The sequence below is a fragment of the Pseudophryne corroboree genome, chromosome 7 (assembly GCF_028390025.1).
Source record: "Pseudophryne corroboree isolate aPseCor3 chromosome 7, aPseCor3.hap2, whole genome shotgun sequence".
Lineage (NCBI taxonomy): Eukaryota > Metazoa > Chordata > Amphibia > Anura > Myobatrachidae > Pseudophryne > Pseudophryne corroboree.
Genome location: NC_086450.1, coordinates 376,849,295 through 376,863,487, shown reverse-complemented (window position 1 = coordinate 376,863,487; position 14,193 = coordinate 376,849,295). Strand labels below are relative to the sequence as shown.

The following is a 14,193-nucleotide window of genomic DNA, read 5'->3' as shown; positions in this document are numbered from 1 at the left end:
GGCGTTTTTAAAACCCCTGACGGTGTTTCTGAGACGCCTGGACCGGTCCTAATAGATTGTCGGCCGTCTCATGTCGTCAACCGACCTTGCAGCGTGTTGACATTCTCACGTAATTCTCTAAATAAGCCATCCATTCCGGTGTCGACTCCCTAGAGAGTGACATCACCATTACAGGCAATTTCTCCGCCTCCTCACCAACATCGTCCTCATACATGTCGACACACACGTACCGACACACAGCACACACACCGGGAATGCTCTGACAGAGGACAGGACCCACTAGCCCTTTGGGGAGACAGAGGGAGAGTCTGCCAGCACACACCAAAAACGCTATAATTATATAGGGACAACCTTATATAAGTGTTTCTCCCTTATAGCATCTTTTATATATATACAATATCGCCAAAATCAGTGCCCCCCCTCTCTGTTTTAACCCTGTTTCTGTAGTGCAGTGCAGGGGAGAGCCTGGGAGCCTTCTCTCCAGCTTTTCTGTGAGAGAAAATGGCGCTGTGTGCTGAGGAGATAGGCCCCGCCCCTTTTTCGGCGGGCTCGTCTCCCGCTATTTTTGAAGTTAGGCAGGGGTTAAATATCTCCATATAGCCTCTGTGGGCTATATGTGAGGTATTTTTTGCCTCTAATAAGGTTTTTATTTGCCTCTCAGAGCGCCCCCCCCAGCGCTCTGCACCCTCAGTGACTGTTGTGTGAAGTGTGCTGAGAGGAAAATGGCGCACAGCTGCAGTGCTGTGCGCTACCTTTATGAAGACTCAGGAGTCTTCAGCCGCCGATTTTGGACCTCTTCTCTCTTCAGCGTCTGCAAGGGGGCCGGCGGCGCGGCTCCGGTGACCATCCAGGCTGTACCTGTGATCGTCCCTCTGGAGCTAGTGTCCAGTAGCCAAGCAGCAAATCCACTCTGCACGCAGGTGAGTTCACTACTTCTCCCCTAAGTCCCTCGTTGCAGTGATCCTGTTGCCAGCAGGACTCACTGTAAAGTAAAAAACCTAAGCTAAACTTTCTCTAAGCAGCTCTTTAGGAGAGCCACCTAGATTGCACCCTTCTCGTTCGGGCACAAAATCTAACTGGAGTCTGGAGGAGGGTCATAGGGGGAGGAGCCAGTTATTGATTTATGGAATCATATTTATGAATATTAATATTTAATATATCATATATGGTATTTAATATATGGATATATTTCAATTAATATGCATTTATCATATATATCTGCAAATATATTATGTCAGGCTTACAAACTAATTGGCTGATACATATATGCAGTCCTTATACATATGACTTATGAAGTTATTAAGTTAAGATTCCTTAAAGAGAGTTCAAGCTTGAATATTACCGCTCTTTTTATATGATTCTTTATTTACAGGCAGATCAAATCGTACAGAATAAGATATACACAGTAGTGATATATATACTAATTATAATTATATATGCTTCCTTCGTTACATAACATAAAACAACATGACATAAGTTTCACAAACAGTTTCAATTGCTAACATAAAATGTATACTTGCAAGTTAAAGATTGCCATCCCAAGAATCATTCCTTCTGCATGTTCTCCATGACTTCTCCTCCTGACTGACTTCCTTCCTTCTCCTTCTTCTTCTCCCTCTCCCTCTTCCTTCTAACTCCTAACTACAAGTCTGGTCCTTTTATCTCATATTTTACCAATTCAAACTATCATATTCTCATAGTTTCCAATGGAATAGGTAATTATAGGTTTGTCAGATTCCAAGGTGTAATAAAACAAACATTGAACTGGGCTGTCGTGTCCTGTTCACGGAGGCATGGTGTCATAAAAGTGTGGTGTCCACACTGCCTTAAGCAAGTATAGTATTGTAAAATCTGGAATGTCTTTTCATCCAAAGTTCTGTTGTATTGACAAGTTTTCCTGGGGTCGGTTACACAATGTTTTATCAATGGATGTGATCTCTTTTCATAGTAGTTAATTTATACTCCCTAGCTTTTAACCTTCACTGGACAATAGACAAACCAGTAGATTCTGATCTACTGTAAGCACACCTGTGAATTCCAATGACCAACAGAGCTCTGTCACATACCTATTATCATTTATGGCCTAATACCTTTTCTCTACAATGACTCTTGATCTTACTGTAACCTCTCTGGCCTTATTTATGACTAGAGCAGAATAAACCTGTTCCCTACACTATTTTTTACCATCTTGCTGTAAAACACAAATATACAGTATATCTATATAAACACATACACAAACCTAATCTCTTAAATCAGCTAAACATTACCTCATACATTCAAACTTATTTCATATCTATTCCTTACTATATATATCCAGTATACTGTCCACTATGGTAACATCGCCTATTTATAATGAATTATATTTTGATTCAGACAATATCCATTGCCCTAATATTATACTAAGTGCAGACAATTACCTATAAGGCAACAGTCGCCCCCTTGTGGCCATGAGAAATTCTTTTGATTGGCCACACATTAAACTAGCGTAATTGCTTCCAAATACATTTCAAAATATTCCTTCAAACATAACTTTCGTTGTAACCATAATATATACCATAAGTGTAATAATAATAACCATTATGATTTTAAAAATCTCTAAAAATTCTTAGCTTACCTAACCTTATTCTACTTTTTAACTAAAGCAGACAAAACTGAGGTTTTTATTCAGTATTCATGAGGAAAACTAATTTCTACAGACATTTGGAATACCATAGCCCAATTGTAGACCTTTTTTCTGTATCTGGATCAGTACGTTTGGACATTTTTGCTGTTCTTGTATGTAGCAATTTACTGGGATAAGACTGTCATCTGCGTGGTTTGCTTGCAATTGGAGATGCCTTGCGTTTGCATTATGGCCTTGCGTTTGCAACATTTGCACCATTACTAGAAGTAGAATTCTTCGTAGCAGCTGCTCCTTTGCTTGCCATTTCGCTGTTTGAGGCAGAGGGCTGTGTACGTCGAGTGCTGTGTCTTGAACATTCAGTACTTGTGACGACCCTCAGTAATAGTAATAGTCTTTATACAGTCTTTAGCAGTTCTGTTTCCTTTGCGTTTATCCAATGCCGCAGTTGTGACCAGTGTCCATATTGCTTTTGCACAAACAGGTTGTGATTTTGAATAGAACAGGCATATATGAAACAGTCTTTTTTTTTTTTTCTTTCTTTCTTTCTTTCCTTGCTTGTTAATAGTAGGTCTTAATTGTCTTCGGGCAATAGTACCACAAATGGCTGTGAGTAGTACACCTACTCTGTTCTGTATTTCCTCACTGAATAAATTACCATGCAGTCTTAAATCTCCTTATTCTACCTTGTACCTATTTATACATCTCAATCTTACATAAACTTATACCAGTTTAACCCATATAAAGGCGTTTTCTATCCTACCTATATTTTGACTAATAATTATTTAAAATGCTTTTGATGTGTATATAGTAACATCCTATCAATACAATAAATGAATATAATTTTGCTTCAAACAGATATTAAATATCATTTAGGAATGGCTTTAAATATATCTAATTCCATCCAATATTATTTTATATGCAGCCATGTGCATATACAGTGACCCTGTTATGCTACAAATAATTATCTTAGACTTGTGACAGTCTTTATTAAGAGAATTATTCATCCCACTTAATAATCTCGGCCCAATTTGTTATAACGTGGTATACCATCCTGTATTAGATATTTAATTACTTTTGAAGCTTTTACGAAGGAAGCATAGGTAGTATCTATTGTGTAATATATAAAAAAAACATAAAATATTTACAAGGTATATATGCAATGATATAAAATATATCTCAGACAAATGTTTACATATATGTGATTAAGGTATATGAAGGGATGAGACAGTTCTGTATAATCACAGTGATGAGATGTGCTGTACACTGTTGTGGGAGTGTACATGTAGTTTGAAAGACAAGTAATGATTACTTGTGATGAAAGGGTTAATGAAAACCTTCCCCTTTCTTGTGAAACTGGAAAACTCCTTGAGGATTTGTCCATATATCAGTCTTTAGGGATGCTATGTAGATTTTGCTGGATAGCAGCGATGAAAGGGTTAATGAAGACCTTTTCCCTTGTAAATTGGAGTCTTTTTGGAGTCTTGCACCATTCTGTATACAGGTTGCCAGGATTACTATGAATCAAACAAAAATACATACAATGACTATCACAGATATTTATACAGTGATTTAACATAGCTTGCTATGCATTCTGTCCTATCTGCTGCATGTTATCAGGTACAGAATTTACAAATGTGTCTTTTAACGATTGAATAACAAACAAACAATTGTTTCTGGCCTGTGCCAATCTTTCCTGTCACATTGTGTGTCAATGACAGCACAATTGTCGCTGCAGATATGATGCAGGTTTAATTTGGAAACTGTGGCTGTTTGAACATCAAAGCAAACAATGGCTTCATTGGATCTAACAAGTAAAGGAATGATACTACCGTATTCACTTGTGACCATACTCCCTTGTGATGCAGCCTGGTCCCAGACTGTCTTTAACCATAGCGTTTGCTGCTTGGTGTGGCTCCTTAGTTTGGAAGAATCTTGGAGCTTCTGAAAAAACCTACTTTTGTGGGGAGAGAAACTTGTTAAACTTTGCCAAATATGTATTGCAGGTCCCAGGGCTTTCTGTCTTTCCACACCTGTAATAAAATGGTTATGGCACCAGGGCATAAAAACATTTTCATCCTGGTGATCCTTTTTGTCATTGTTAATTGGTGTGTGGTTTGCAGAATGACACTCTGCATGTGGTCTCTCTGAGAGCATGCAAACATTTGCACCATCACTAGAAGTCTCTGAGTGCTCTGTGGGGGTTACATAAGTTTGGGAACTTTGTTTGTAAACATGCATTCCTGAATTAATTTCATGGATTTTCCCTTTAAACATGTTTCCAGGTGAATACATTTCAAGGTTTGCAACTCTGGTTGCCATGGGAGTTTTCACCATGGGGAACTTCCCCACCCCTGTGTGCACTGTACTGCTGCTATCAGTGTTTAAATCTGCTGACAATTCACCTTTGCCTAAGGGCATAACAAATTCTTCATTTACATTGGGAACTCTGAGAGTGTATTCAGCAGAATACTCATAATCTGAGTTACAATGATCTTCCCCCTTACTAGACACAGTATAGGGGACATCTCCTATTGCTGCTACCTCCTTTACATTAATGTGCTGTCTGATGATAGACACATCCGGCACATTGCTACTTTCTTCCTTTACCACAGAGGCTGTTCTGCTGGTGGTCTGTGTGACCATAGCAGACTCCATGCGCTGCACATTGATGCAGTCCTGCAACATGTAACTTTCCTTAATTTTAGGATCTTGACTGATTAAGTCATTTCTGACTCCTGTAGACTCTGTGTACAGAGTTTCACATACCTCAACACTATTCCTGTTTGGTGTTTCTATCTCAGCTTGCTTGCTGGATGTTATCTCTTCATCAGAGATCTTGACAATTTGATTACAAACTGTCAGGCTTTTCGCTTCTGCCCCAAACTTTTTCTGTTTATTTTTCTGTTTAAGGGACTTAAATAACGAATGCATTTTTGCATTAATGGTCAGGCACGCCTTACGAAGACGTGAACCTGATTCTTCTTTACATTTCTGTTTGGCTTCTAGAGCCGCAGTTCTGCGCATTTTTCTAAATGCTACAGAAAACTTTTGCATTTTTAACATTTCAATGCTAAATTTATATATTCTTTGTTTTTAGTACTGAAGGTATCCTCTCCTTAAGATTGACCGGTGTCTTAAGGTTAAACTCTAATACCTGGTACATTTATACATTTATTTGGAAATACTCTTTTCCACTGTGCACATTTTCTATTCTAGGCCTTTAAATTCTTTATTCTCATTTGTAACCTATTCCACTGTGATCTTGTATTTTGCCAGCAGGCTTATAGCCTTTGGTGCTGCTTCCTAATAGATATTATGTTAGTTAAAATAACGTATATTGCACTAACACATTTATCCTAGGTTATACAGAATACAAAATTGACATTACACAATGGTAATAAATTTTCATAGATACATCCCCACCGTGATTCTGCAGATTTGGTAGCCAGCTTATAGCATCTGCTACTCCTCATAAATATTATAGATCAGATAATCAGATTCAGTAATAACAAGTCCAATTCGTGGTCGCCAATATTGATTTATGGAATCATATTTATGAATATTAATATTTAATATATCATATATGGTATTTAATATATGGATATATTTCAATTAATATGCATTTATCATATATATCTGCAAATATATTATGTCAGGCTTACAAACTAATTGGCTGATACATATATGCAGTCCTTATACATATGACTTATGAAGTTATTAAGTTAAGATTCCTTAAAGAGAGTTCAAGCTTGAATATTACCGCTCTTTTTATATGATTCTTTATTTACAGGCAGATCAAATCGTACAGAATAAGATATACACAGTAGTGATATATATACTAATTATAATTATATATGCTTCCTTCGTTACATAACATAAAACAACATGACATAAGTTTCACAAACAGTTTCAATTGCTAACATAAAATGTATACTTGCAAGTTAAAGATTGCCATCCCAAGAATCATTCCTTCTGCATGTTCTCCATGACTTCTCCTCCTGACTGACTTCCTTCCTTCTCCTTCTTCTTCTCCCTCTCCCTCTTCCTTCTAACTCCTAACTACAAGTCTGGTCCTTTTATCTCATATTTTACCAATTCAAACTATCATATTCTCATAGTTTCCAATGGAATAGGTAATTATAGGTTTGTCAGATTCCAAGGTGTAATAAAACAAACATTGAACTGGGCTGTCGTGTCCTGTTCACGGAGGCATGGTGTCATAAAAGTGTGGTGTCCACACTGCCTTAAGCAAGTATAGTATTGTAAAATCTGGAATGTCTTTTCATCCAAAGTTCTGTTGTATTGACAAGTTTTCCTGGGGTCGGTTACACAATGTTTTATCAATGGATGTGATCTCTTTTCATAGTAGTTAATTTATACTCCCTAGCTTTTAACCTTCACTGGACAATAGACAAACCAGTAGATTCTGATCTACTGTAAGCACACCTGTGAATTCCAATGACCAACAGAGCTCTGTCACATACCTATTATCATTTATGGCCTAATACCTTTTCTCTACAATGACTCTTGATCTTACTGTAACCTCTCTGGCCTTATTTATGACTAGAGCAGAATAAACCTGTTCCCTACACTATTTTTTACCATCTTGCTGTAAAACACAAATATACAGTATATCTATATAAACACATACACAAACCTAATCTCTTAAATCAGCTAAACATTACCTCATACATTCAAACTTATTTCATATCTATTCCTTACTATATATATCCAGTATACTGTCCACTATGGTAACATCGCCTATTTATAATGAATTATATTTTGATTCAGACAATATCCATTGCCCTAATATTATACTAAGTGCAGACAATTACCTATAAGGCAACACAGTGCACACCACCTGATCTGGTAAAAGCTTTACTTTTTTGTGCCCTGTCTCCTGCGGAGCCGCTATTCCCCATGGTCCTTTCAGGAACCCCAGCATCCACTTAGGACGATAGAGAAATAAAGGATAATAATAATAAAACATGTTGCTTACCAGCAGCTGCAGCCTGCTGAGTTATTGCAGTTACTGAGAGGGGGAGAAATATTTAGCAATGCAGAGAAGTAAACAGAGTGCTAAGCCAGAGGAATGCTGGACAATGCCATGAGAAAAGCTTTTTGGCAGGGTCCACCAGAACAGGAAGGGTGGATACAGCTCTGGCTTTATGTAATGGAAAACTATCTCTGGATTGACTGAATTACAGATAGGAGCATATACAGTTTGGAACTGTGGGCCTAATTCAGACCTGATCGCTCGCTAGCTATTTTTTGCAGCGCTGCGATCAGATAGTCGCCGCCTATAGGGGAGTGTATTTTTGCTTTGCAAGTGTGCGATCGCATGTGCAGCTGAGCGGTACTAAAAAGTTTTGTGCAGTTTCTGAGTTGCCCAGAACTTTCTCAGCCGCTGCGATCACTTCAGCCTGTTCTTGCACGGAATTGACGTCAGACACCCGCCCTGCAAACGCTTGGACACGCCTGCGTTTTTCCAACCACTCCCAGAAAATGGTCAGTTGCCTCCCACAAACGCCTTCTTCCTGTCAATCTGTTAGCGATCGGCTGTGCGAATGGATTCTTCGTTAAATCCATCGCTCAGCAATGATCCGCTTTGTACCCGTACGACGCGCCTGCGCATTGTGGTGCATAAGCATGCGCAGTTCTGACCTGATTGCAGCGCAGCGAAAAAACCTAGCGTGCGATCAGGTCTGAATGACCCCCTGTGTCCGGAAACCTGGGTCGAACCTGGTTTTTGGTGTAAAAGTGGTATAAGTCTCAATGGGAAAACAGGACCTGAAAGAAAATGACTTTTCTGTTTTCTTTCATGTGCTAATTGGAACAGATATTTGCTGTTTTCTCTGCTTCTATGGATAGAATCATGTATCCAGATGGTAGGTCAACATGGATTAGGTCGATAGTCAATAGGTCAACACTGACATGGTCAACACAGGAAAAAGGTTGACACGTTAAAATGGTCGACATGAGTTTTTTTAAATTGTTTTTTTTTTTTAAACTTTTTTATACTTTAGCATTTACGTGGACTACGACTGGGAATAGTCACCTATGCTGAGCGCAGTGATAGTGGAGCGAGGCGCCTTGCCCGAAGCATGGTGGGCGAAGCGAGCCATGCAAGGGGACGCGGTGCATTCATTGCGGTTCCCGGTCATGTTGCGCAAAAAAACAACACCAAAAAAGTGTAAAAAGGTCATGTCGACCTTACTGGCTGCCTTTTTCCTCTGTCGACATGTAAATGTCAGCCAACAGTGGTCGACCTATTGAGTGTCGACTTAGGCCCTCATTCCGAGTTGTTCGCTCGTTGCCGAATTTCGCTATATTGCGATTAGTCGCTTACTGCGCATGCGCAATGTTCGCAGAGCGCATGCGCTTAGTTATTTTACTCAAAAGTTAGGTATTTTACTCACGGCATTACGAGGATTTTTCATCGTTCTGGTGATCGGAGTGTGATTGACAGGAAGTGGGTGTTTCTGGGCGGAAACTGGCTGTTTTAAGGGAGTGTGTGAGAAAACGCTGCCGTTTCTGGGAAAAACGCAGGAGTGTCTGGAGAAATGGGGGAGTGCCTGGGCGAACGCTGGGTGTGTTTGTGACGTCAAACCAGGAACGAAACTGACTGAACTGATCGCAGTGGCAGAGTAAGTCTCGAGCTACTCAGAAACGGCAAAGAAATTTCTATTCGCAATTCTGCTAATCTTTCGTTCGCAATTTCAACTATGCTAAGATACACTCCCAGAGGGCGGCGGCTTAGCGTGTGCAATGCTGCTAAAAGCAGCTAGCGAGCGAACAACTCGGAATGAGGGCCTTAATCCATGGCGACCCATTGATCAATAACCTAGAAACATACTGTATTTCAAGTTCAACATAATGTAATACAACTGAAAATTTATTTGATTCCTTTTTTATATCTGCCATGACACTACTAATATTCCCTATTTAAAAATTCACTGTATTGTAATTAAAACACCCAACACAGGTCACCTGGACATGTGGCAAATATATGGTGTAAATGTATGCGTTGCGTACAGAGCATGGCCCTCATTCCGAGTTGATCGCTAGCTGCTTTCATTCGCAGCGCAGCGATCAGGGCAAAACACGGCAATTCTGCGCATGCGTATGGGGCGCACTGCGCACGTGCGTCGTACTTTCACAAAATCAGATGCAGTTTTACACAAGCTCTAGCGACGCTTTTCAGTCGCACTGTGGGCCGCAGAGTGATTGACAGGAAGTGGGTGTTTCTGGGTGGTAACTGACCGTTTTCGGGGAGTGTGTGAAAAAACGCAGGCGTGTCAAATAAAAACACAGGAGTGGCTGGAAAAACGTAGACGTGGCTGGGCGAAAGCAGGGCGTGTTTGTGACGTCAAAACAGGAACTAAATAGTCTGAAGTGATCGCAAGCTAAGAGTAGGTCTCGAGCTACTCTGAAACTGCACAATCTTTATTTGTAGCAGCGCTGCGATCCTTTCGTTCGCACTTCTGCTAAGCTAAGATACACTCCCAGAGGGCGGCGGCCTAGCGTTAGCACGGCTGCTAAAAGCAGCTAGCGAGCGAACAACTCGGAATGAGGGCCCATATGTGGCACAATGTGACCATAAGTACATGCACGTGTAGCTTTATCTTGTGGCCCACAGAGCAAGTAACGTTGCTGTAAATGTATCTTCTCCACAACTTCTCCTCCATGAAATAATCTCGTCCTGCACTATGAAATCTAATTTTTGCACTTGAGACTTAAGGGGCATACACAGTCCACAGTGCAATTTTAACTACCTATATGGCCCATATAGTCCATATCGGTAGTAAACATGGTGCATATACAGTAGCACCGTGTGTATACAGCTTGCGATGCCGATGCACGCTCAAGCAGGGTGGGCATCGCAAGTAAAAATAGACTGTGCAGGTAAGGTCAATTTTGACTATAAAGTGTACAATCTAGTACATCGGTGGCCAACCCGCGGCTCTCGAACCACATGTGGCTCTTTCTTCCTCCGCATGCGGCTCATGAGCTTGAGTCTAGCCTCCCGCTGTCCGACTGCAGTGCCCGGCGCCGGCCTGTGTGCCAATCAGAGCTCGCGGACCGGCAGCAAATCAAGAGTCTTAGCTGCCGGTCCATGAGCTCTGATTGGCTCACGGACCGGCACCTAATTGGAGACAACGCCGCCGGAGACTGAGGGTCAGGAGAGGCGCACACTGCGCTCTCCTCCCCTCACAAACAGCAGTGCAGCAGAGCAGAAGCGCGGTGAGCAGCACGGGTGATGAGGGGGCGGGGGGGCATATATGTATCTGGTACTGTGGGGCATATATGTATAGGGCACTGTGGGGGCATATATGTATCTGGCACTGTGGAGGCACCCATTTTTGGGCATTTTTATATGTATGTGGCACTATACAACATGACTAAAACCGGGGTTAGGACACAAGGTCATACTCCTACAAACATCATACCGAAAGGTGTGCGCACAAAAATGGGGTGTGGCTTTGTGTCAACCAGGCCACGCCCCCATTTTTGCACGTGTGCCTTCGGCGCATGCATGATAGTGGCTCTTACTCTTGACTAAAGATCTTTTCTGGCTCTTTGCCTCTGACTGATTGGCCACCCCTGATCTAGTACATTGTATAGTCAATGACTAAAATTGACCATAGCAAAAATCGCCCCGTGTGTATAGTCAATATTGGGGGATTTTGGCTCTGGGGTAATCAAGGGAAATCACAAAGTGCAAATCGGCAGCATAGGCAGAATCGCACCGTGTGTATGCAGCATAATTCTTTCACATAATCTTAATTTAGAGATAAACAACCTTGACCCATCCCCAGCTGTATTATGGTGGTAGGCCCTCTCTCAGAGATCCCCTGCTGGCGAACACGGCCAATCTGATGACTGGGGTAATGAACTGCTGCGTGTGCCACTCAGCACTCCTCACTGACTATAGTGTAAGCGTTTGCAGGCTCAGTGGCGATGCAGTCTGCATGCAGTGTCAGATGGGGGCAGACCCTGTGCCAACTCCCACATTGGCAGAGGTGAGTTTATTGGCTTATGGTAATGAGACTGTGGGTACTGTATCTCCACTAGGACATAGAGTTGCAAAATATGTGAAAAAGTACTGACTGTCATTTTCATATTTACCATCTAATAGTAACTCTATCTTGGGAATGAGATGATACTAAGATTTAAATTTTACATCTTAGGGCTCGCCTCCCACTGTCTTAAGGGCTCTGGACCTCCCAAAGTCTTCATGTGGTCTTGCCAGCACTCCAATTAGCCTATGCAAATAACTGTACCCATTTAAAAGTCACCATTTTGGTCAGCAGATTTATGTGGTTTCCTGTATTGCTATGTGTATTTTAAACGCCTCCTGTGCATTTGAATTTTACTTACACGGCTTCCTTGCAGCTGTGCAATTTCAGCTTGGATCCAGGCAGTCAGCATCCCGTCGCCATGATCCTGGCCGCTGAATGCCGGTGGAAAGTGTGTGTGTGTGTGTGTGTGTGTGTGTGTGTGGGGGGGGGGGCACTTCCGTACATTGCAGTGTACAAAGAACCCTTAAAAGGCCCGCCGCCGGGGAGACTGGCGCTAGAGGTCAAATGTGACCTCTAGCGTCTGTCTCCACCTTGGCGGCGCCCATTTTTGGTGGGTTTTTTTTACATTGCAATGTACAGAAGCGCTTCCACAGCCCCCAGCGTGTCTGAAATTGAACCGTGATCCTGGCCTCTGAATGCCAGCGGGAGGGGGGGGCAGGATGTAGTGATCGGTATTGTGGGCAGGATGTAGTGATCGGGATTTCGAGTGGGCGGGATGTAGTGGTCGGTATTGTGACCGGCGGTTGTTTCCTGACCGCCGGTCACATGACTACATGCCATTAGGCCCTCTGTCACCGGCTGTCTCAGATAGTTAGCTTAATATACCACAATAAACCAAACTGTACTGATGGTAATCTTTGCTACACATTGATACTGAGCTACAAATCCTATTATTGTGCTACAATTGATAGTTGTCTTTTGGGCTTGAGATTCCTTTTCAGTTCATCTAATTATGCAAATTATAGGAGCAGCGATTATCTATTTAATTGTTCTCTTATACCTGTAATGGGTACTGCAAATCAAAATGATTTTTCCAATCAGAAATGCTACTTACACTTAAAATAGGTATATTATATGAACATGCTTACAGTAATTGTAGGATCTCAAAGTCAAAAGATAAAAGTGGCTCTTACGAATAAAGAGGGTGCTCCAGCCAGTTTGCTGTTTTCTTCCATCAATCTGCTCAGTCTTTCAAATTTTTGGTCATCATACTCATACCTTTTCCCAAAAATAATAGAGCAGATTACATTGGCCACTGCGCTGGTCAGTATGACGGTGCTATCAAATGGTTTGCCTACAGCAAGCAAAAAGATAGAAAGGGAAGATGGATTTACTATGGGTAAACAAGTTAGCATCCTGTAATCTATTAGTACGTTAGAACCAGAGATATTTTTGAAATTCATTTATTCTGACCAGGATTGTACTGTATGGGGTCTATTCAAGTGGTGGCGGTTTTTCCGACAGTCGGAAAAAACAGCATTTCTCAACAAAAGTAGGTCGAATTTGCATTTGACCTATTCAATGACAGTGCCGTTTTTCAGACAGTCGGAAAAAACGGCACTTGTCTAAAAACACGTGGATCGGCGGATTAGCCGCGGATCCACGTGTTTTGTTGAATTAGCAGCCAATTTCGACAGGATTTTGGCCTGTTTTCGATAATGCTGATTCGACTTCAAAAAAAGTTGGATCAGCATTGTTGAAAACGGGCAACACCTGTCGGAATAATTGAATACTGAACTGTCGGATTCTCTCCGTCAGAGAGGATCCGATAGTCATTGAATAGACCCCTATGTGTGTCGAGTTCAAATGTAACAACCAATAAGTACAGTAATGACGTGGTATTTGTATCACTGCAAAAAATCTACACCAGTACCACTGCAGGGTTTTAAAAGAGAAGGGAAATGATTGCAGGAGCACCTGTCCCTGCGTGTGATTAATGATACATTCCGGTGGTACATCATTTCTTACTGCCATGCATAGCAAAATCCAATCATTGGTAAATATGCTCCACTGTATCCAAATGATTCTCCCACATACAGAACAGAAAAAAAAATCTTTAGATATGTAGAGCAAAAAGTATATTAAATAGCATAACAAATAGTTATTATTCCAAAAGGTCCCTTTTAGATGAAACAGATAAAACTTTAAAAGGCCCAAACCAAAAATTCAGAAAGAAGTTTCTACCCCTTTGGATGTATTCTGAACAGTATAGGAGTAAAAATTATCTCACATAAAATATAGAGGGGCATACAGTATCTATAAGTATCAGGTTCTAGACCCAATAAGTCTAACTTCTTATTGCCAGGTATAGCTGCAGTGGCACGGGTTCTGATCACTTCTTCTGTAGGACCCCAGCACCATTTTGCACATGTGCCGTCCTACGGATCCATTCCCTGGTAAACTCTGTGGACTGTAACCTATGGCCTACAATGGCTAACGACCTGGGGCCAAGCTCCACTTGGTAAATTCTGCAATTAAGTAACCAGT

The 14,193-nt window shown here is 41.3% G+C and overlaps 1 protein-coding gene across 2 annotated transcripts in view; it reads right to left on the bottom strand.

Annotated features, from left to right (window-relative positions):
• Nucleotides 1-14,193, bottom strand: part of LOC134945330 (cytochrome P450 2K1-like) — a 170,813-nt gene that overhangs the window by 75,325 nt on the left and 81,295 nt on the right. For both annotated transcript variants that reach the window (XM_063934535.1, XM_063934534.1), the window contains exon 4: nucleotides 12,840-13,000. In XM_063934535.1, the coding sequence (XP_063790605.1) occupies nucleotides 12,840-13,000 (161 nt within the window). The remainder of the gene's footprint in view (nucleotides 1-12,839; nucleotides 13,001-14,193) is intronic.